We start from the raw sequence: 25315 nt of genomic DNA on the forward strand, positions 1-25315 counted from the left end.
TACTGTTGAATCCCTCTAGCGAATTTTTAAATTTTAGTTACTGTAATTTTAGTGGACATGGACTGCCATATCAGTTAACAAAGGATGTTGCGGCCATCAGACACTGCAGCTGCACCCCGCCTACCCCACCCCCGCCCCGTTGTGCATGCTGAGGTGATTGAGGATGGAGAAAAACAGGATACTGGCCCTAGATAGTTAAGGTACGTATCAAAGGAATGATTTCAATGAACTCAGACTTTTGCACCTCCCCATACATAGAAAAGCACAAAATTCATTCACCTGAGATGTCTGGTTTTCTTTAATTAGCAGTGATCTTTTGCTGTTTGACTACTAGGTTGGTTTGTTTGCTTGAACTGCTATATATCCTGGCTCCTCCCTTACCTCTTCAGTGTAGTCCCCAGAGCTATCTGAGAGGTTGCCTCCTGTAGCTGAGTCTTCAGCAAGTCCGCCAAATAAAACATAATCCTCAACTTTTAGGTTGTGCTTTTTTTTTTTCCATCAACCCTTTCAACTTCAAATTCAAAGGAATTTGCATTTGGCTTTCCTTTATAATTTCTATCTCATTATTGATATTCTATTTGATGCTACACTGTCATCATATCTTCCTTACATCTTTAATCATGCTTTCATTTAGTTCCATGAGCATATTTATAATGGCTACTTTGAAGTCTTTTTCTCTTAAATCTCTCATCTGCTTACTCTCACAGACAGTTTCAGTTGTATGTATAGGTCACAATTTCCTGTTTTTTGCACACCACAAACTTTTTTGTTGAAAAATAGACATTTTTCATAATATATTGCAGCAACTTCAGTACTGCAAGACTGGTCCTCCCAGCCCCTTTCCAGGGCTATTTTTGTTATTTGCTTTTTTTTTTTCTTTTCTTTTCTTTTGAAGAGGGGGGTGGGTACCAAATTACTCTATTTGAAGGAATGGTACTAACGAAAAAACTTAGGTAGATGTTTTGGTACAACTTATAGTAAAGGTAAAGGAAACTCAAACGTTCATGCACTGCCTTGGTGACCAGGGAAGTCACCCATGGCTTCAGGAAGCCAGCCTAAAGCTTAGCTCTCATTGTCACTGTTTCCCAGGGTGTGCTTGTCAAAGAGATAACTCTGCCATGCCAGAGTCGGGAGGGCCCCCATCTTTCGCAAGTTGGTCACATGGTTACTCAATTCTTTAATGGTTTCCACCTACTCACTCAGGTAATGGGTCTCAATAAAGTCACACAAATGGGGGTCATTTTTGTCAGTGGCCATTTCGTGCAGTTCCAGTAGTGACTGATTTACATTTTTTTTCCAAGTGTAGCGCACATTCCATTGCATTCAGCCCATTCTCCCAGTCTTCACAGTCTGGTTTCTTGCTATCCTGAAGGAAGATTCCACCACCTCTCTGGTTCTGCAGCTTCATCAGTTTCTCAGCATGTTCCCTCTCCTCAGGAGTATTTGGCAAAGTTCTTCAAAGCGATATCATCGCTGTCAAAGTAGTCTGACGTGGACAGGTGGCGTAGAGCTCCAGGTTGATCTGGCGGTTGATGGAGGCCTCCGAGTCCACGCACCTGCGAGGGGGCCGTGGTCCTCACTGCAGGCAGCTGAGGAGATGAGGCTCCGGTGCTGGAGCGGACGTGGAGCGGACGTGAAGGACCTTGAGGCAGTGAGAAGGCGGGCTCCCTCCAGGCACTGTTGAAGCAGGAAATCGAGGCGACTCTCCAGCGAAGACTGTGAATTGTGTTTTTGTTTGTTTGTTTGTTTGTTTGTTTTGCGGTACGCGGGCCTCTCACTCTTGCGGCCTCTTCCGTTGCGGAGCACAGGCTCCGGACGTGCAGGCTCAGCGGCCATGGCTCATGGGCCCAGCCGCTCCGCGGCATGTGGGATCTTCCCGGACCGGGGCATGAACCCATGTCCCCTGCATCGGCAGGCGGACTCTCAACCACTGCGCCACCAGGGAAGCCCTGTTTTTTGTTTATGTATATAAAAGTCTTCTTTACTCACTACTCACTGAATACTTGTGTACTTTCAGTACTATTTCACTTTTAGTCGCCGTATTTGGGAGTTTTCCCCACAGCAAGCAATTGTGCAACGCCAGCTGGGTGCCCTACAATTTAATTCCGTTTTGTATCTACCCGGAGTGAACATCAGATCCCACAGGTTAAGGACACAGTCTCACAAGACTGCCCCCCTCCGTCCCCACCTCACTTTAGATACTACTTACCAAGTTCAGCGTATTACCTGTACTTCTGAAGGGCCGACTGGCTATAAATCAGAGGGTTCCACAACCTCCTCAGGTTTGATTAATTTGCTAGAGCACCTCACGAACTCAGGAAACCAGTTTACTTACTAGATTACCAATTTATTACAAAGGATATTAAAGGATACAAATGAACCGCCAGATGGAGAAACACGTAGGGCAAGGTCCCAAAGTGTTCCAAGTTCAGGAGCTGCTGTCCCCTTGGAGTTTGTGGTATGCCACCCTCCTAACACATGGATGTGTTCTTGTTCACCATCCTGCTTTTCAACCCTCTAATTACCCTAGTTGGTTCCCCTGGCAACCCGCCCCCATCCTTAGGTTATCTAGAGGCTTTCCAAAAATTTCCTCACTCACATAAACTCAGGTGTGTTTGAAAGGGTTTGTTATGAATAACAAAATGCACCCATTTTACCTTTATCACTCTAAAACCATTTCAGGAATCAAAGACAAAAACCAAATAAAACAAAAGATGCCCCTACTGCTCTAATCACTTTGGAAAATACAAGTTTTTAGAGCTGAGAGGCAGGAATCACAGACAAGCACCAAAATATATATTTCTTATTATATCTCAATATCACGGGCCACCCCCTAGTTTTTGAACACAGATCCCTTACAGCAAAATGATCATACCTATCAAAGCACTTACATTTGGTGTAACATTTATATTATAGAACAGTTCTAGCAATAGTACTTACTGTTAAATAACAAAAATTCAAATGAGGAAATTTGAAAATCCAGTTGGCTTCATTAAATGACTCATGAAATTGGCACCATCCAACCTAGGAAACAGAAGGAGCTTCATCTAGCTGCAGAAAAGGAAAGGTTTTCAGTTTTTTTTAAGGCAGAGAGGGAATAGGAAAAGAAATTATTAGCGAAGAACGCATTGTTTTAGGTAAGGCCACTCTCCTAATAGGAACGGAAGGGGCTGTTGGCCGAATACCTCAGCGCTAACCAGGTAATTCCAGGTTGACTCATTAAAGGTTACACTTCTGCGGGAGGTTGTAACTGCAATTAGGTTAGGTATTAAGTCTTGGTTTGCTGATGTGGGGCCTTAACACAAGTGACTCCATTTTAGACCTGTTGTTTATTTTTAACAGAACCAATACAAATATGCCTAACATTTGAAGAAGCCCAGTGTGGGGTAGGGACAGATTTAAGGAAACAACTAATTCAACTAATTTAAAGAAACAACTAATTCAACTAATTCATCCTATAAAGCCATTATAAACATCTTCATATTTTATATTCTTGCACTAGTTTGATTATTTTTTCCCCTTGATCTATTGCTATTTATACCTTATGATAAACTTGTGCAAAACTATTTAGCACAGAAATCAGCTTATGGTTAGCTAGATCTAGTTCCTCCTTAGGTAATTACATCCCGAGGAGGCTTTAACTTAATCTCGCAATACATTTGATCATGAATATCAGTATTATAGGACACATTTCAATGTGTATAAATATAGCAGAGCCCATCTTCCTCCAAAAGGGAGGATATGAGCAATATTTAGAATAGTTCCTATCCCTGCTAACTATACTGCAGGATATGTTTTATTTCAACTTATTCTGGGGGCAAGCACAGTCATTATACATGGGTGTAAGTTACAAGTGCCATGCCCACAGAGAACTTCCATGAGCTCGCAGGCCTTAAGATTCCCACAGGTGTACCCCCTTGAAGCCCAGGGACTAGGATAGAGGACCATTTTTTCCTGGCCACTTCAGCCTCTATCCATATTCAAATAGTCAAGAGGACCTGTCACGTCAGGGTGCAGGCCCTTTCCCAACCCTGGGTTCTAGCATTACCAAGCATTACTTGTGGAGTCGGCCTGATGCAGTTTGCTGGTGCTTCTTTCTCTCTCCAAGCTGCCTCTTATCCTTTACCTTCTGCCTGGAAGAGAACTCCCTCTAATATGCCTATTCTAGTGAATAAATCTTCTTTCTCTGAATGCTGCTCCTCATTAAAAGCAAACTCTGCTTGTCCCAGAATACTTAGACTGGCATCTATCTCCCCTTTTCTGACTTGTGGACAATTGTTGTTTAATCCACCATGCACATTGTTGCTATTGCCTATTAACAGCCTGGGTGCAGTTAGGATACATATTTTGTACCCAAAAATATTGGGCACCCCATAATAGGGTTGGTTGGTCAAAGCCAGCTGTAATTTAGTTTGAGTATGTCATAAGTCCTCCCACAGCCTTCCTGTCTGAGTGGGACTGTTCTCCAGGGGACCCAGATCCACCACATGATGCCCACTGCTTTAATCTCAGTAGGAACCCATTGTTTTTCCCCATTCTGCTTATAGCTTTCCATCCACAAAAACCAGGACGATTGTGTTTGTGCATAGCACACCACACTGTGGCATGTTGGGCAGACTGCCATTGTATTCTGTCTATTATAACCAGGGAACTTTCTAAGCATTTGCTCATCAAGGTTTATAGCTACACGGTAATCAGTCTGCTGGGAGCCATCCACCACAGGGTCTGAAATTCCAGTAGGAAGCAGTTCTCAGAAATCCCTTCCCAAATGATACCTTTTATAGTATTGATAGATGGAGCATGAAAAATAGTCAAAGATACTGGAACATTATTAGGGCTTGATTTAGTCAGTAACATTGATCCTGCTCATCAAACATATCCTATGACCAGAACGTCATCCAGACTCAGGTTTGCAGGCTGCCATCTGACTTTGTCAGTATCAAAAGCAGGGGTGGTCTTGGCAAACATAGCTTTGCCCGTCTGGGCATCTGGTATAATTATACTAAGAAATAATATTATTCTCTTTCTCTGAGCCTCTCTTGAGGTTGGATTTCTCTCATTGCATAACCCACTTATACACTCCTTTACTCTCAGCTATGATTTCTCCTTCTCTCATTTGTCATTTATTTTCATCCAAACTTTTCCACATTTGGAAGGGACATTAAGTTCAGCCACTGTGCTGGCCCAGATTGCTAGCAGCAACACTAGTCTAGCAAGTGCCTCCCCACTCAATTTGTTTCGTGATTGGCTGGATTATTTTAGTGAAGTCTAGTCTCCCTGCCAACTCATGTGCATACACACACACATAAACACACATATACACAGTGTTAAACTTCTCATATTGCTCCTTAAGGCGTGACAGTTTTGGATATGCCCACAGTCACTCTGGGATGAACTTGTTCTCTTCCTCTCTTTCCCTGACCACACCCAGATGTCCAATTCCACTAATCGCTCGTTAGTTGCTTTATTTATTTATTTATTTATTTTCATCAATGTCCTGGGGCATAAATTGCTCTATACACTAATCCCATCAAACTGTAACTCCTTTAAAGAAATAGTTTCTGAAGGTAGTATTCTATATTTTTTTCTGACTCCAAAAGGAGTCCTCCCAGCTGTCCTGTTCCTCAGTCCTTTCTCCTAAACCAACCAGCCTACAGTCTGGTCTGTATCCTTATTAAATGCACGGGTCTCTATCCAACTTCCTCTTATCACAGCCTCTACTGTTCAGGCCCGTAGACTTGAACTCTCCAAACTCTGCTACAAATGAAGTCATTTCCTTTGGGAAAAGATCAGGAGCTGTCTGTTTTATGGCCCACTTCTCTCCCCAGGAAAAATTTCTGAGCCCAACCTCTGAAGCTGGAGTTGGGAACAATGGCAAGTTTCTCTCTGAGTGACACCCCTGCTGTAAAAACTGAGTGCTCAGTGAAGTTGCGGGGGAAGCAGCAGCCTGAGACCCTCTCAGCTTGCCTCTCTTGGCATGGAACAATTGCTCCTAAGCTGGGGCAAAGACAATTGGGCCCCAGTCTTCTCAGCAAGCTGTGACAAAGGCCCTGGATTTCTCTTAACTCACACAATAGCCCCTACTTCCTAAGTAGGCAGTCCTTTAAGTCCTTAATACGTCATTGGCACAGCAGTACCATAGACACCTACACAGATTTCTTTGTTATTAATAGAATGTCTCAGTTCACTCTCTTTCTGCCTACTGCCATCAGGATGTCCACATTTATAAATTATTCCCTCTTAACAAACAAAAATTCTCCAGTTAACTTAGTGTAAATTGTGGGAAGTTGGCTTTCCTGCCTGTTTCCATTGGAAAGTATGAAGAAATCATGTCCTCACTGACATGCGAGGCTTTCTCTTACCAGAATGAGTGATCACTTTCTCCCCAGGCTCTATGATACTTATCCATTCCTAAAAGATAGTGAAACCGAGCAGGCCCCTGTGGGACCCTCCTGGGTAAAAAAGCCTTTCCATGTCCCCTGTTTTCTTGCTTATAGGAAAAAGGCTTCAGCCTCCTAGAGCTTCCCTGAGTTCCAAAGGTCAGATTCAAACAATTACTAATTATGGAGGGAATGCAGAAACAAAAGAAAAGCAGTCAAGAAACAATAATGGAGAAATAAAGCAGAGTCCTGGTTCCTCCTCAAGGGATATACGTAACAATAGATCTTTGAGTTCCTCTATAGGAACTAAGCCCTCCACCCAGGTGAAGGTTGGTAACTGCAGGCTGAGCACAAGATTTCTGGAACACTACCCTGTTACCAGCCAATCAGAAGAAAGTCAGACACCCGGTAGCCCTCACCCCAAATTTTGCCTTTAAAAACTCTTCTCTGGGGATTTCCCTGGTGGTGTAGTGGTTAAGAATCTGCCTGCCAATGCAGGGGACATGGGTTCTAGCCCTGGTCCGGGAAGATCCCACATGCCGTGGAGCAAATAAGCTTGTGAGCCACAGCTACTGAGCCCACATGCCACAACTACTGAAGCCCATGCACCTAGAGCCCATCCCCCACAACAAGAGAAGCCACTGCAATGAGAAGCCTGCGCACCGCAACGAAGAGTAGCCCCTGCTCGCCACAACTAGAGAAAGCCCGTGTGCAGCAATGAAGACCCAATGCAGCCAAAAATTTAAAAAGTGGAATAAAAAATAAAGAAATTTATAATAAAAAAAACCTCTTCTCTGAGATCCATTGGGGAGTTCAAGTCTTTTGAGCATAAGCCACCTGCTCTCTTTGCTTGGCCTTTACAATAAACCATTCTCCGCTCCAAACTCTGACATTTGTTTGGCCTCACTGTGTGTTGGACTCTTGAACTTGTGTTCAACAACAACAGGACTTTCTGGGGTTTATTATAATAAAGCAAGGTAGCATTTTGAGGGGAAGCAGAATATGTCATCCCAAAATATCCCTCTTTGGCATAAGGATTAATGTGAACTGATTATTTTTAAGAAACTGTAGATATAGGAGAAGCTCTGAAAACAGAGTAGAAATACCCTTTTGTAAGAGAAATCTACATTTATAAAGGAAATCTATGTTAGAAATGGAGCCTACACCAGGAAGAGGGTTATTTCTAGAGATAATTTTTTTCACTTGAGAGACTTATCTGCACAGCAGGGCAACCTTTATTTACCAAACACTTTCTCTTCTCAACTAACCAAGAATTGACCTTTCCTCTTTGAAGCCCCATAAGTATATAATTAAAATCATTATTTTTCCTCCTGTTAATCTGTCTCCTTACTCCAGGCCCCTACACTTTGGCTCACCCTCAACCTAAGCCAGTATACATCCCCTCCTGAGAATAAACTGGCCTCAGGTAAAATAAAATATTCTCTGGCCTACTACCTGAATGTGCCATGCATTCACACACATCCTGTTCCACACACCTAGTTCTTTCTAGCTTTGTTTACTCTTCTCTTTTTGCCTAACTCTGCAGTTGCTTACAGATCTTATGGTCAAAGCATTCTCCCTGTGGCAATAACCTCCCTCTTCAATTTGCAATAGTTCATTTCCCTCTCTTGCAATAATCCTTTCGAATACACTCTCAACTTCACTAAATCCAGATTTGATTTTTATTCCAGTCTCATCAATGATTTCTCTTGGTATTGCCTACTCTGTGACATACCAAACATAGGGTTTTATGTTTTATGGTTAACCTTGAGTTAATACTCCGGATAAAATAATGAGACACCACATAGAGTAAAGCAGATTGCTGCTGTTCCAGCTGAGGTCATCATATACCATCTAGCCTCCAGCCAATCCTGCCGACACAGGGGAGAGTCCAAGTGAGACCTGAAGAACTTCCCAGTGGAGCTCAGTAGAAATTGTCAGTTTGTAAAGTCATGGACTCAAGTGACTGTTAGTGGTATTGTTTTAAGCCTCTAAGTTTGTGGGTATTTGTTATGCAGCAGTAGATTGATAATACATTGACTGAACACGTGAATGAAAGAATGAACAAATGAATAATATCAGTCTGGAGACTGTATTCCTTCCCAAGTAGGAGGAAGGCAAACAAGGACTTCCAAAACAGATTGCAACTGGGGCTTCTGATCTGAGATGATATATAGTATATAAACTGACAAGGATGAAAATATGACTTTTGAGTGTATTTTTGAAACTTCAGTTGCTATGGAGGTGTTTGGAAGTGTATCAAATATATAACCCACCAAAAATATGGAGTCACGATACTAAGAGGATATTAGTGTGTTCTCTGAGTCATGCATTCACGCTAGACTAGAAAATATCTTCATGATGTTGTAAAAACTCAAAATCACAAAGGACGTTGGATAAGTCTTTAAGGTATCTTTAAAATATGGGAGCATCTTAATTCAATATCTAGTTAGTAAAAAATATATGAACCTTGTCCTCTATATACCACACTTTGCCAGATGCTGGGAATAGACCAGAGAAGACATAGTCATTGCAATCAAGAATCTGACAGTCTAAATTTTAAATACATAATGTATACAAAATTTTATCCTATGTCCAAGAGATCCAAGTTTTAAATTACCATTTATTTTGTGTAGGAAAGTTTATAAATTCTGATCTCTATCATAAACATCTGAGTTAGAGTAATTCAAACTTTTCATGGATCTGGAGAGAGATAGAAATGGGGAATATCAATGGGCTTTTGTCTCATTAAAGCCAATGCTGTCCCAAGCATTATTTTTTAATTAATTAATTAATTAATTTTTTGGGCTGCATTGGGTCTTCATTGTTGTGTGCTGGCTCTCTCTAGCTGCGGCAATCAGGGGCTACTCTTCATTGTGGTGCGCAGGCTTCTCATTGTGGTGGCTTCTCTTGTTGCAGAGCACAGGCTCTAGGCACGTGGGCTTCAGTAGGTGTGGCACGCGAGCTTCATTAGTTGTGGCACATGGGCTTAGCTGCTCCACAGCATGTGGGATCTTCCTGGACGAGGGATCGAACCGGTGTCCCCTACACTGGCAGGCGGATTCTTAACCACTGCACAATCAGGGAAATCCCAAGCATTATTTATTTCACTCAGTGTTTTATTTCAAATTTACTCTCTGAGTTGTAATATGCTATGACCGTTGTTAGTATACTTACTTTACCGAAGTCACTAATTATGATACCACATTGCCAAAACCATTGATGAGAAATTGATTTAAAAAAATTTTTGTTTCTTCATCACTCTAAGCAATCAGAATGGATGACTGGTCAAACTAAAACTGTTATTTTTATGCCATAAATTATAAATATTTTTCTGGAGTTTTGTAGACAGAAAGTTCCTATAATTTTACATATGAATCAATAGAGAACCAGAAAATTTAAATGGCCTTCCCATGTTCAAACAGCTAGTGGATAGTAGAACTGAGGAGGGGATCCAGTTATTCTCTCTTGTCATGAGAAGTGTTCTCTCTTTTATATCATGTTTTCTCTGATTGTCTAAGGTTGCCTACTTTATGGTGACTTCTCCCCTTCAGAATACAGTATTAATACAGTATTAAAAAGTGGTAACTTGGCAAAATATAATAAAGATGTAAATACATTTATAGTTTCTGGGAATGTGCTTTCAGGAAACAAAAGAGATGCAGAAATTAAAAAAAAAGAATCTGACAGTTTAGTTGAAAGATACTGACGATTACAATGTTAAGTGCAATGAGAGCAGTAAGAAATTTATTGCCTGTGTAACTAAATACTTCGGGTTAGTGCTGATATCAGGTATGGCACGATTCAGGGCTGAAACGATTGGTTAGAATTTCATTTCTCTCCATTTATTAATTTTGCTTTCATCTATGTTGATCTCATTCTTGGGTTCCACATGGTAGCAAGATGGTACCAACATGGTGGCAACAGCTATGACTTCTTTGGCTTCAGATCTAAAGAGAAAGGAACAAGCTCTTCTTCCGAGATGTCCCAGGAAAAGCTCCTCTTTCTTGAGTAATTTGTCCATTGCTGAACCAATAACTCTGCTGGGAAGGGTGGGGGAGGCACTAAGAATGTGATTCACTGATTTAAGTCTGGATTATATGTTAAGTTTGCTGGAATTTTGAGTTTTGGCTCTCTCTCCCATGGACTCAGTCTCATGGACCAAAAAGGAGAAAGGGCACAGATCCCCACATGTCACCAGCTTGCGGGATCTTAGTTCCCTGACCAGGGACTGAACCCATGCCCTCGGCAGTGAAAATGTGGAGTCCTAAGCACTGGACCATCAGGGAATTCCCACCACATCATTGATTATGCATTCTTTTCTCATGGGAAAAAAGTGGAAATAAACTGTGAGTCTTAATACAATATCATTCTCTGGAAAGTCCCACCAAGTACACCATTAAAACAAATGGAACATATAATTTTGCACAGTTTCTATGAATAAAATCTCTATTCAAATTTTAACAGTTTACTATTAAAAATGGCTCCTGGCCACCTATTATTTCACTAGGGCTGCTATAACAAAATACCACAGACTGGGTGGCTGAAAAGACAGACATTTATTGTCTCACAGTTCTGGAGGCTAGAAGCCTGTGATTAAGACATCAGCAGGGTTGGTTTCTCTTGAGGCTGCCCTCTTTGGCTTGTAGATGGCTGCCTTCTTGTTGTGTCCTCATGTGGTATTTCCAATGTACATGCCCCTGGTATCTCTGTGTGTCCGCATTTTCTCTTCTTATAAGGACACCAGTCATATTGGATTAGGGCCCACCCTAATGGCCTCATTTTAACTTAATCACCTCTTTAAAGACCCGATCTCCAAATGTCATATTTTGAGGGATGAGGGATTAGGGCTTCAACATACAAATTGGAGCAGGAAGGAATATAATTTAGCCTCTAATATTACCTTTCTGACCTCATTTCTTCTCTTTCTCTCACTTTCTCTCTCCCCCTAACATGCTGCTCCAGAATACTGACTTTTGAGATTCAAATACTAAGCATTTCCCCTGTTCAGGGCCTTTACACATGCTCTGATAATCCCTGCCTAGAATGATCATCCACTGCTGTTCCCTTGGCCCACTTCCTCTTTTATTTCAGATCTCTGCTCAAACACTAGTCTCAGAGATGGTTTTGACCAACTTAAGCAAAATAGCATTTCCATCAGTCAACTTTGTTTCACAGAACTTATCTACTGACTTAAATGTTAACTTATTTTTTTACTAACACATAAAACACATGAGGAAGGAACCTTGTGTAAGTACTCTATCTCCAGAACTCAGTACACTGGTTGATACATGTTAAGTGTCCGATAAATGCTTGCTGAATGAATGTATATAATTACTGAAGAATAGAGAAAGACTAATCCACTGAACCTCCTACAAATGAGTAATTAACTTATGATTGGATGTTATTTACTAATCATATCTGTCTCAGGAGCCAAAAGTTATAAAAAAAGAACCAAGTGAAAATATTTGGTAGGAAAAGTATAATAATTGATAGGATAATAGCAGATGGATGCAGCCATAAAACACATTAGTGAGATAAGATAGAGAAGCTGTACTAGAAGGTAAAAAATAAACAGAGAGAATATAAGTATAAAATTATATACATATATATATGTAAGAGGTAGAGAGGATAAAAATAAAAGTACTTAACTGAAATTTCAATTAATCAAAATCTTAGAAGAAAAAGGAGGAAGTATGTGATGAAATATGCAATGATCAATTTTCCAGAATTAAGGAAAAATAAAATAACTCAGATTGAAAAGGTACATAGATTGGTAAATGAAAGAGATAAGAAAAAAGGATGTATATTAACAAATTGAAGGAGAAAAAGCATATGATCATCTCAATAGATGCAGGAAAACTTTTGACAAAATTCAACACCCCTTTATGATAAAAACCCTCCAGAAAGTAGGCATTGAGGGAACTTAGCCCAACATAATAAAGGCCATATATAACAAACCCACAGCCAACATTGTTCTCAGTGGTGAAAAACTGAAACCATTTCCACTAAGATCAGGAAGAAGACAAGGTTGCCCACTCTCACCACTATTATTCAACATAGTTTTGGAAGTTTTAGCCACAGCAATCACAGAAGAAAAAGAAATAAAAGGAATCCAAATCAGAAAAGAAGAAGTAAAACTGTCATTGTTTGCACATGACATGATACTATACATAGAGAATCCTAAACACACTACCAGAAAACTACTTAAGCTAATCAATGAATATGGTAAAGTAGCAGGATACAAAGTTAATGCACAGAAATCTCTGGCATTCCTATACACCAACAATGAAAGATCAGAGAGAGAAATTAACAATACCATTCACCATTACAAGAAAAAGAATAAAATACCTAGGAATAAACCTACCTAAGGAGTGAAAAGACTTGTACTCAGAAAACTATATAAAACACTCATGAAAGAAATCAAAGATGACATAAACAGATGGAGAAATATACCATGTCCTTGGATCGCAAGAATCAACATTGTGAAAATGACTATACTACCCAATGCAATCTACAGATTCAATGCAATCCCTATCAAACTTCCAATGGCATTCTTCACAGAATTAGAACAAAAATTTTTACAATTCGTATGGAAAGACAAAAGACCCCGAAGAGTCAAAACAATCTTGAGAAAGAAAAATGGAATTGGAGGAATCAGGCTCCCCGACTTCAAACTAGACCACAAAGCTACAGTAATCAAGACAGTATGGTACTGGCACAAAAACAGAAATATAGATCAATGGAACAGAATAGAAAGCCCAGAGATAAACCCACGCACATATGGTCACCTAATTTACGACAAAGGAGGCAAGAATATACAATGGAGAAAAGACAGCCTCTTCAATAAGTGGTGCTGGGAAAACTGGACAGCTACATGTAAAAGAATGAAATTAGAACACTCCCTAACACCATACACAAAAATAAACTCAAAATGGATTAAAGACTTAAATGTAAGGCCAGACACTAGAAAACTCTCAGAGGAAAATGTAGGCAGAACACTCTGTGATAAACATTACACCAAGATCCTTTTAGACCCACCTCCTAGACAAGTGGAAATAAAAATAAACAAATGGGACCTAATGAAACTTAAAAGCTTTTGTACAGCAAAGGAAACCATAAACAAGACCAAAAGACAACCCTCAGAATGGGAGAAAATATTTGCAAATGAAGCAACTGACAAAGGATTAATTTCCAAAATTTACAAGCAGCTCATGCAGCTCAATAGCAAAAAAACAAACAACCCAATCCCAAAATGGGCAGAAGACCTAAATCGACGTTTCTCCAAAGAAGATATACAGATTGCCAACAAACAAATGAAAGAATGCTAAATGTCATTAATCATTAGAGAAATGCAAATCAAAACTACAATGAGATATCATCTCACAGTGGTCAGAATGGCCATCATCAAAAACTCTACAAACAGTAAATGCTGGAGAGGGTGTGGAGAAAAGGGAACCCTCCTGAACTGTTGGTGGGAATGTAAATTGATACAGCCACTATAGAGAACAGTATGGAGGTTCCTTAAAAAACTAAAAGTAGAACTACCATATGACCCAGCAATCCCACTACTGGGCATATACCCTGAGCAAACCATAATTCCAAAAGAGTCATGTACCACAATGTTCATTACAGCTCTATTTACAATAGCCAGGACATGGAAGCAACCTAAGTGTTCATCGACAGATGAATGGATAAAGAAGATGTGGCACATAGATACAATGGAATATTACTCAGCCATAAAAATAAACGAAATTGAGTTACTTATAGTGAGGTGGGTGGACCTACAGTCTGTCAAACAGAGTGAAGTAAGTCAGAAAGAGAGAAACAAATACCGTATGCTAACATATATATATGGAATCTAAAGGAAAAAAAATGGTTATTAAGAACCTAGGGGCAGTACAGGAATAAATATGCAGATATAGAGAATGGACTTGAGGACACAGGGAGGGGGAAGGGTAGGCTGAGACAAAGTGAGAGAGTTGCATGGACTTATATATACTACCAAATGTAAGATAGATACCTAGAGGGAAGCAGTCACATAGCACAGGGAGATCAGCTTGGTGCTCTGTGACCACCTAGAGGGGTGGGATAGGGAGGGTGGGAAGGAGATGCAAGAGGGAGGAGATATGGGGATATATGTATATGTATAGCTGATTCACTTTGTTATAAAACAGAAACTAACATACCATTGTAAAGCAATTATACTCTAATAAAGATGTTAAAAAGAAATTACACAGTAAGAAAAAGAAAAAGGAAAAAGGATGTGATCTCAGGTTTAAATACTAAAAAAGGGTGAGAGATGAAGGTGGGGAATGATGCAAATACAGGCAGTCTTACTCTAAAGCCTGAACCCCATTCACCATGACCTAAATGTCACAGTACACTTATATCACAAGGTTATGAAAAAGGTTATATTAGGCTCAGTAATGATATATCAAAATATTAGCTATTATTTGATAATTATTTTATATTTAAACTTCAATTTATTTGTTGATTATATATATATACATATATATATATATATTATTTTTTTTGCATGGTGTGAAGTAAGGACTTCATTTATAATCCTTCTAAACAATTTCCCCAGCATGATTTATTGAATAATATTAGCACTGTCTCTGTCTAACATTTATATATCTTACTTGTTTTTTCAGTGCTTGCTAAGAATTTGAAAAGCATATTGAAATTTTAGCTAGGGTAATTTGCACTAGTTGCTGCAATAAACTTTCACATTTCAATGACTCTTCCTCGTTCTGTGTGAGCTTTGGGAGTGGTCCCCTGCTTCTTTGGGTGGTTCTTTCCCTAACTATCCTCAGGCAGTTTCCTCACGTGCTTGCCCTAATCAGTATTGAGCTGAAGACTTGAGGAAGAAATTCTTCAGGTTGTTGGAGCTCTCTTTGTATAGCCCTTTCCTTTCTGCAACTCTGCCCTGAAAACGCTAGCCAGTGGATTCTCAGCCACTTCTCAGACTCCCACTTCTCTTTCCTTATCTGAGACCTGGGTCCCCCTCCCTGTAGTGTGGCCTGGAGCTATTCTTCAGGCAGTAAGCTGGGGCAGTTGTAGGGCTCACCTCACTTTTTTCCCCTTTCTCAGGGACCACTGTTCTGTACTACCTGATATCTAATATCTAAAAGCATTGTTTCATTTAGTGTCACCTTTTTAGTTGTTTCATGTGGGAGGACAAATTTGGTTCACATTACTCCATACTGTTCAGAAGAAGAAGTTCCTTGGGTGTGTAAATTGGAGCTCATTCTTAAGCAATCTTTTTTTTTTTCAGAATGTGTAGAGCATGAGATTGTGTTCCCTAGAAGCAGAGTCTGAGATGGGAATTCTTATGAAAGTGATTTAATGAGGGTTTGCTCTCAGAAGAACAGAAGTGAAGGAAGCAGGATAGGGTAGGGGAAGAAAACTAGGCAAGATTGAGGTCTCAACTGGAGACTACTTTCAGTCTAGTCCTCCAGGGAGCCTGGGAGCACCAACTACACTGCAAAGTTGGTCCCAAGGAAGATGGATTTTCATTTACCCTCGTGTCAATCATTGGCCATTGGCTGCCAGGGTGGGAGGGGTGGTAGAGGGATAGGAGCAGGTTAGTAAGGTTAACATTCCAATACATAGAAGAACAATTTTCCAGAGCCCTTGCTCCCAGCTCCAGTATCCTCAATGGCAATCCTCCAGAGAAGAAGGCAGCTGTCAGCCATTAGCAGCCAACACTCAGCAGCTGGGTGCCAGGTAAACAGAATCTGGGTTGGGCACCATCAGTATCTACAATACATGGTAAGCATTTCATGTACTTTGATGTATGAAAATATTTTTATTTTGCCCTCACACTTGACTGATAATTTAACTGGTTTAAAAACTTTAAGGCTCAACACAGATTTCTTTCAGAACTTTGAAGGCATCATTTTCTATTAGCGTGTAGCTTATAAGACATCTGTCTTAGCTTGGGCTGCCATAACAAATTTCCATGCAGTGGATGGTTTAAACAACAAACATTTATTTTTCACATTTCTGCAGACTGGGAATCGAAGATCAAGGAGCTGGCAGATTTGGTGTTTGATAAGAGCCCAGTTCCTGGTTTGTAGATGGTTGTCTTCTCCTTGTATTTTCACATGGCAGAGAGCAGGGAGAGAGAGAGGCAGCAAGCTCCTCTATCTCTTCTTTTTTTTTTTTGGTTTTAATTTATTTATTTGTTTTTATTTTTGGCTGTGTTGGGTCTTCGTTGCTGCGCGCAGGCTTTCTCTAGTTGCAGCGAGCGGGGGCTACTCTTCGTTGCGGTGTGCGGGTTTCTCATTGTGGTGGCTTCTTGTTGTGGAGCACGGGCTCTAGGCGTGCGGGCTTCAGTAGTTGTGGCACGTTGGCTCAGTAGTTGTGGCTCGCGGGCTCTAGAGTGCAGGCTCAGTAGTTGTGGTGCCCAGGCTTAGTTGCTCTGCGTCATGTGGGATCTTGCCGGGCCAGGGCTCAAACCCATGTCCCCTGCATTGGCAGGTGGGTTCTTAACCACTAAGCCACCAGGGAAGCCCCTATCTCTACTCTAATTAGCCCCTAGCACTAATCCCATTCATGCGGGCTCCACCCTCATGATCTCATGATCATTTCCCAAAGGCCCCACCTTTTAATACCGTCACACTGGAGGTTAGGATTTCAACATATGAATTTGTGGGTGGGGACACAGGCATTCAGACCGTAACAACATGCAGTGTCAATCTGATTCTCATTATTCTTTTTTTTTATTCTGTATTTTTAAATTTTTGGCCACATCGTGCGGCATGTGGGATCTTGCCTGGGAGTGAACCTGTGCCCCCTGCAATGGAAGTGCAGAGTCTTAACTACTGGACCTCCAGGGAAGTCCCTGATTCTCATTACTCTTAAGTAATAGTTATCTTCCTCTATATTGAAAATAATTTAGTATTTCCTTTTTATCTCTGATGATCTGAAATCTCATTGGCAAAAACATTTTTTTCATATTTTTGCTTGGCACTTGTTGGGTCATTTGATCTTACTGTAAAGTTTTTATTCTGGTCTGGGAAGTTTTCTTCTAACATTTCTTTGTCTATTTTTGCCCTTCAATTATCCCGTATCTAATACTCAAACCTCTGGAAATTTATTTATTTATTTTTATTTCCATGTGTTTTAAAAAATTATTAGACTTTATTATTTAGAGCAGTTTTAGGTTTACAGACATATTCAGCAGAGAGTACATACAGCTTCCATATCTCTCCTCCCTGCCAACAGTTTCCCCTACTATTAACGTACCACATTAATGTGCACTTTTAATTTTATCAGTAGATTATGGATTATGTGGTAGACAGATTAAAGCCCCAGGAAAGATGTCCACGTCCTAATCCCTGGAACCTGTCAATTGTTAATGGTACAAGGTAAAAGAGATTTTGCAACTGGAATTTGTTGACTTTAAGATAGGGAGGTTGGGAATTCCCTGGCGGTCCATTGGTTAGGACTCCATGCTTTCACTGCCAAGGGCCCCAGTTTGATATCTGGTTGGGGAGCTGAGATCCCACAAGCCTCCCAGCATGCCCCCCTACCCCCCCAAAAAAGATAGGGAGGTTAATTTAGGTTGGTTCAATGTGATCACACAGGCTCTTAAAAAGTAGAGGAGGAAGGCAGAAGATTCAGTCAGAGAGATACGGTGTAAGAAGGTCTTGACCCACCTACTGGGGCTGGTGATGGAGGAAGGGGGCTGTGAGCAAAGGAATGCAGGTGACCTCTAGAAGCTGAGACTTTTCTTAGTAAAGAAAAACCAACATCAGTCCTATGACCACACAATTCAATTCTGCCAACAACCTGAATGAGCCTGGAGGCAGAATATTCCCTAGAGTCTCCAGGAAGTAAAGTAGGCCTGCTGACACCTTGATTTCAGTCTTCTGAGATGCAGGCAGGGAAACCAGTGAGCCTAAATTCTGTTACTATAAACTCCTAAATTTGTGGTAATCTGTTTTGGCAGCAATAGAAAAATCATACACTGCTATTGGTCCCGCAGTGGATACCAGTACTCAGTTAGATTTTCAGCATGGAATTCAGCTTGTAATTTCTTCAGAGGTATTATCAACATTGGTTACATCTTGGTACCAACCAAACATTTGAGAGTTATGTAGTATTACACAGCAAAGGAAGAATGAAGAATGGTATATGATACTCAATTTTAATTTATGAATTGGGTTTAACTGACTCAAAACCATTACATGCTCTTGCATCAGTTCAACTATCATCAGAGATCACCCAGATTTAGCAAGCCTCAGCTGTGGAACATAGGGTGGAGTGCTGGGATTTTGGCCAGCAGCTTTACTGCTTTGACCTAATTTTTCTAAACCGAAGATGAGATAATACCAGTTTCTACTATTTCACAATAAATTGGTAAGTGCAAATGCAGTTGATGAACTGGTTTAATGGAAGATGCCCAGGGCTCTGTGTGGGAGGACTCAATGAGTGTTGAGAAAAGAAATACCTGCTATATCTGAGTATTCATATTTAGAATATAAGAATTACCATAGGAACTCCGGAAAAAGAGGAAACATATTGGCAGATGGAATATTTTGTTTTACTTGACATCACCTTCAAAGGTTAAGAATAGACTCCCAAACCAACTTCTCTTCCAACCTGATATAAATCTAATTATAATCATTATATCCAAATACTCTTCATCCTTCATTCTAGGCTGTTTACACAAATACATAATTCAGTGCTACTTTAGCATTCCGTTTCTTACAGAATTCAATGAGTGATAGGAGTGGGTATTGGAGGAGATATCATAGGATGATTTGCCAGCAAATACATCCTAGTATACTCAGGGTACTAGGCAGAAAGAAATATCACTCATGATCTAGGAAGAGACTTGACGCAAATTACAGTGGATAAGGTACTGTTTGTTTTTTTTTTTTTTTTGCGGTACGCGGGCCTCTCACTGTTGTGGCCTCTCCCGTTGCGGAGCACAGGCTCCGGACGCGCAGGCTCAGCAGCCATGGCTCACGGGCCCAGCCGCTCCACGGCATGCGGGATCCTCCCGGACCGGGGCACGAACCCGTGTCCCCTGCATCGGCAGGCGGACTCCCAACAACTGCGCCATCAGGAAAGCCCGATAAGGTACTGTTTTAAACCTTTCTTGATTCTAGCTATACATACGTTCTCAGACCTCTTAGGTATGTGACACTACATGCATGGATGGTCAAATCCCAGGGGCAAATGACTTGCAACGTTATATGCTTCAGTTTCAGTGTGAGGTGTTTTTTCTTTGGCTCTTTAATATTACCTGGTCTCCACTTCATGATGACATCAATTGTTCTGTTTTTGCAGAATGCATTAGACCTCATTTTGGTTTATGATCTTTAAGTGGATCTAAACTTACCCATATATTCATAAAATCTGTACACATTCACCACACATAAAACAAGTTTATGTTTTTCTAGTCAATGTTGGCTTTTCCCAATCTTGCTTTTTGCTTTTTTTTTTCAGCTGACTAATCCTATTCAGTAATTTGCATTCACATTCATACAGCTCTACCTGTAATTCTTCATTGTTACAATACTTCTGATTGGCTTAGGCCGTATTTTATAAGTACTTTGACTAAAATTGCTAGCAGTGGGTTGCAAAAGGAAATTAACTTCTTTTAATAGGATGAATGACTTACTAAGGTATTAATGCTGTTAGTTTACCTTATCTAAAGAGTGCTTGTAATTTTATACAGAAAGACTAGAAGGGCATAAAAGCTAATGATGCAATTCCAGCATTGAAAACAGCGTGGTAGACATTTTCAGCAAAGAGTTATCCTCAAATTATAAGAAATTAGTTCTCCACAGGTAACTATCTACCTCTGGTTTTAATGAATAAATTGGAGCTTTTAATTTTACCAGTGGATTATAGATTATTTTCTGCTAGATGCATTACTGTTATTGCGTTTCATAAACTTTTCTATTTCTTTCCTTCCATTCACATGGACAGAAAATATTTTTTTTCTTCTTAATTTAGCTGTTCAATAACATGTTTATTTCACATCCCTTATGTTCTTGTAACAGGGCAACCACATTAAATTAAAAAAAAACTTAATAGAAAGCTGTCATTCATTCACAGATTTGGTTAGACAGCATATAGGGCTAACAGGAAGCAAACCCTTCAGGTGAGTCAGGCAGATAAAGCTTTTTAGGGAGGATCTTTTTGGGAGATTGGTTACCAAAGGGCAGGGTTAGTTAAAGACGGAAACCATTGGCCGTATTTCCCTATTGTATTTAGATAAGACACCTTAGAAATAGGTCTGGGAAGTTCAATCCTCTTGGTAATTCCATTCCATCCTTAACTACATGAGACTTTACTTCAGAAGTGTTTTTGTAGAAGACTTTGGAATTATTAGGGCTTAGTTTTTATTTCACTTTTACTTTTATTTTTCATTAATGTTCTCTTCTCCTGTTAGCTACTTCTCCTGAATTGGCTGATTTCCTGTGTGTGTGTATGTGGGGGTGTGTGTGGGTGTGTGTATGTTTTGCCATTCTTCCTCTTTTCTCTTCTGCTTTCCCAGAAGATCTTGCCATTAGAAACTAGAAAGGACTGTGTACTTTCAGAATAGTCTTTATACATTTATCTGGTATAAAAGGGAAATTCTATTGCATCACATTCCCTCAGCTTCCTTTTGTGAATTCAGATTTTACTGAAGATAGGTTCCAAAGAGACACAAATAAGCATTGATAATTTTTTCCTAGGAGACTTCTCAGCTGGGGTCATATCACTTTCTGTTCCCTGAATAAGATAACTGGAAGGAAGAGGCTATTTTACCTATTTCTCCTATACTCCCTACAATACTAATCACAGTATTTCTCAAAAGGTTACCTGCATCAGGTTCACCTGGGTGATGATAAGAGTGCATATCCATAGGTCCTAGCCCAGAACCACAGATTCAATATCTCTGGAGACAGAGCTCAGGAACCTGAAGTTTTATTTGTTATGTGCTGAATTTTCTCCTGTGCCTTAGCCTGAATTTTCAGTCACTGGCTAGATATGCTTACTTGAATGTATTTTCATCCCACGCTCACTTAACACATCCAAAATTAAACCATCCACTGTCCATCTCTAATTCTGTCATGCTGGTATATGAGAAGCCATCATTGGAGTCATTCATCCTCGTGTTCCCTCATTTTTTTTTTTTTTTTATTTTGTGGTACGCGGGCCTCTCACTGTTGTGGCCTCTCCCGTTGCGGAGCACAGGCTCTGGACGTGCAGGCTCAGCGGCCATGGCTCACGGGCCCAGCTGCTCCGTGGCATGTGGGATCTTCCCGGACCGGGGCACAAACCCATGTCCCCTGCATCGGCAGGCAGACTCTCAACCACTGTGCCACCAGGGAAGCCCTGTTCCCTCATTTTTACTTAATCAACTTATTGGCCTTTGTGCCAAGCACTGGGAAAGACAGTGGTGAACAAGACAGACATGGGTCATGCCCTCAAGGATCATGAATATTCTTTGACAGAGAGCAACTTAATCCTGTAGATTCTTTTGTGTTTTTGTTTGTTTTGTTTTTCAGAATACTTCTTTACTTTCCTTGTCTGCACCCTAATCTAGAATCTCATCACTTATGCTTGGACTGCTATAATCTTTTCCTAATTAGTCTTTTTGCTCCTAATCTCCCAGCTCTTCTCAAAGATTAATCTGCTGAAAACGTCATCTTCAAAACACCACTTTCAATATATTTATCCCCACTTAATGGCTTCATTCTTTCCAATTGCTTGTAGGCTATTTTTCAAAGTAGAGTCAAGGCTCTTTACAATATGGCCCCCAAATGAATTTTTACTGAATGAACTCTTTTACCCCTATCAAATAGACATCTGAACTTGATGTAAGCATTTTTTACTTATTTTCTGGGCTCATGACTTTAATTACACTTTGACTGACCAAGCCATACTTTTCTCTTCAGGCCTAACTTTCCCTCCCTCAGCATGGCTGGCCCTAAGCACTTGCTCTTGCTTCAGTTCCTATGCTGATTCTCTGCTTTACTCATTAAGCATGTGCACCTTGGTAATATTACTTATCTTTCTATGTATTTTTCTAATTCTTCAATTATTCCATAAACTTTCTGAATAGAGGCAATGTTTTATATACTTCTTTATCTCTTCCTTGCCTAGTCCAGGCCTATATGTAATAAATGTTCAATAAATATTCATCAAATTCTTTACATTTATTCATCCATTCTTTCATAAAAAAATTATGGAATGCCCACTGAGAATATAGTTCTCTTTTGCATAGAGCTTAAATTTTAGTTGGAAAGACAGAGTTTAAGCAAATAATTAAGATAAAAATGAAATCAATTGCTTTGTTTGCCAAGAAAAGTTTAACAAGCACTTACCATAGGCCAGGAATTGTGTTACGTGGTGAATTCGCTGGGAATACAAAGCTGAAGTTGATAGGCTAGTAGAGGAGAATTATACGTATAAGCTACTAAAATACAATGTTATAAGTGCAAACAAAATATCCTAGAGGCACAAATGGGGGCAACTCTTTCTGCCGAGGAGTCAGTAAGTCTTCACATTTTAGATGGGTCTTGACAGTGAATTTAAACAAAGGGTTGGATAACACAATATTCATAAAAGGAAGGTGGTTGTTGGAAATCTGACATGCCCATTCTTTTTTTTTTTTTTTTTTTTTTTTTTGCGGTACGCGGGCCTCTCACTGCTGTGGCCTCTCCCGCTGCGCAGCACAGGCTCCGGACGCGCAGGCCCAGCGGCCACGGCCCACGGGCCCAGCCGCTCCGCGGCATGTGGGATCCCCCCGGACCGGGGCACGAACCCGTGTCCCCTGCATCGACAGGTGGACTCCCCACCACTGCGCCACCAGGGAAGCCCCATGCCCATTCTTGTACCATTATTCTGAGCAGAAACCTGAGCTGGGAACATGAAGGTGAGCAGCTAAGGCAGACTTGAGCCTTACGATGGTTCACTGCCAGGTGAATGGCTAGCTATTGTTGCTGGTGGGCCTTCATCTAGGCCCTTCCCTGGCCCTGTCCCCTCAGCATGGACAGCTGTTCCTAGGGAAAGGCCTTCTAGTTGCCCCTATAGTCTTCAATACCCAGAACAGAATTAACTCTGAGATCCTTCCCTCTGAGAATCATAGAATGATAGCGTTGTAAAGGATACTGAAAATCAGTTTAGTTGTTTCTAATTAACATCCCCCAGAATCTTAGGGAGTCTCAAAATGGCAAATGAAAATCTGTAATCAACTTTCAGTATTTCAAAAAGCCTACCATAAATTGCATCTTCTGGTGGTATTAACTGCCAGGTTTCCTTGTTTTGTGCTAAAAATCATATCAGACTCACGTTAGACGGAGATTTTAACTGAGCTGTGGTCCGATTCAGCATGATTTGTTTCCCCATTATTATTATGCTTAATTTGGTAAATAACTTTTCAAAACAAGAGATCATGGTCGAACGCATACAATAGGTGACACGCTACAATGTTTGCAATTTACAAAGCACTATTCACTGACTTCAATACTGTCGAACGGCTAACAGCAAAGCCCAGAGTCCTTGACTCTCAGTCCAGTGCTCTTTTCAACTGCTCAGAGCTTCTAGATTCTTTCCGTGTGCCTTCAGGGCCTTCAATCCCAGATTCGGAAGTACCTGTCGTGCCCTTGCCACTGGGTCATACTGCCTGCCTCCCAAGCGACAGCTACCGCTCCCGGTTAACGTTCAGGAATGCGGCTCGCCCTCACGCATGCGTGGTGCAACTGCCCCGCGCCGGCGCCGCTCTTCTTGGCTTGGAGCGGGGACCTTGGGTAACCCGCAAGGGTCGGCGCCCAGGGCGCGCGTGCGCAGTCGCTTTTGGAGCGCTTTCCCCCCTCCCCTTTCCCCAAACCCTTTCGCCACCCCTACCATCCTTTCCTCTCTCCGCAGCTGTTTCACCCACTGACACGGCCCTACTCTCAGGCAAGTCACGAAGGAAACCAGCTCTCGACGAGGGCGGCGGTCGCTACTAGGCCGCCGCCGCTGCCTAGGGCACGTTTTGCTTGTCTGAGCGCCGCCCGCGCCGTGTCTAAAGTTGTATCCCCCGCCACTCCCGCCCCTTCCGCCGCTCGCGTGCGCGCACGGCCGGCCCACAGAGCGCCCGGGTTGGCTGCGGCGGCGATCGCGGCGGCGGTGGCCTAGAGAGCGGTAGTGGTTCCTGCTCTTGTTTTAATAGTTCTCTCCGCCCCCTCCCGTCGGACGCTGTTGTGTGGTTGCCGTACAAAAATCAACTTTATTGTTCCTCAGCCCCACCTCCCGGCGCGGCGCGCCTACTCAGGATGTACTGAGGCAGAGGGGAGGGAGGCGGCGGCGGGTCGCAGTCGCTGTCCCTCTCCTCCGAGCGCCCGGCCGGAGGGGAGGGAGTCACGATGTCTGGGAGCCGCCAGGCCGGGTCGGGCTCAGCCGGGACCAGCCCTGGCTCCTCTGCGGCCTCCTCGGTGACTTCCGCCTCCTCGTCCTTATCCTCTTCCCCGTCGCCCCCTTCCGTAGCGGCTTCGGCCGCGGCGCCGGGGTCCGGCGGGGCGGCCCAGGCCGCGGGCTCGGGCGGCCTCGGGGCCCCGGTGCGGCCTGTGCTGGTGGCGGCCGCAGTGTCCGGCAGCGGCGGCGGGAGCGGCGGCGGGGCGGTGTCCGCGGGCCTGTCCCGGCTCAGCTGCGCAGCCAGGCCCAGCGCCGGCGTAGGAGGGAGCAGCTCCAGCCTAGGGAGCGGCAGCAGGAAGCGACCTCTGCTTGCCCCCCTGTGCAACGGGCTCATCAACTCCTACGAGGACAAAAGCAACGACTTCGTCTGGTGGGTTGGCCGAACAGCCTCCTCGCCCTCTCTGCGTTAGGAGTTTCTGCTCTTGGGGCTGCTGGGGTCCGGGGTGAGGGCGGTCTGTTGGGCGCTGTGGCGGTGCCTGCAGAGGCATTCGAGCGTTTGCAGCGGTTGGTGGGCTGAGGTGGGG

The 25315-nt window shown here is 42.0% G+C and overlaps 1 protein-coding gene and 1 pseudogene across 3 annotated transcripts in view; one reads left to right on the plus strand and one right to left on the minus strand.

Annotated features, from left to right (window-relative positions):
* Positions 1-1062: 1062 nt before the first annotated feature.
* Positions 1063-23744, minus strand: LOC132476560 (ferritin heavy chain-like; annotated as a pseudogene).
* Positions 23745-24569: 825 nt separating this feature from the next.
* COP1 (COP1 E3 ubiquitin ligase) overlaps positions 24570-25315 on the plus strand; it is a 230194-nt gene continuing 229448 nt past the window's right edge. For all 3 annotated transcript variants that reach the window (XM_060091213.1, XM_060091217.1, XM_060091214.1), the window contains exon 1: positions 24570-25161. In XM_060091213.1, coding sequence (XP_059947196.1) covers positions 24743-25161 — 419 coding nt within the window. In that variant the 5' untranslated portion in view covers positions 24570-24742. The remainder of the gene's footprint in view (positions 25162-25315) is intronic.

This window comes from Mesoplodon densirostris, chromosome 2 (genome assembly GCF_025265405.1).
Source record: "Mesoplodon densirostris isolate mMesDen1 chromosome 2, mMesDen1 primary haplotype, whole genome shotgun sequence".
Taxonomy (NCBI): Eukaryota; Metazoa; Chordata; class Mammalia; order Artiodactyla; family Ziphiidae; genus Mesoplodon; species Mesoplodon densirostris.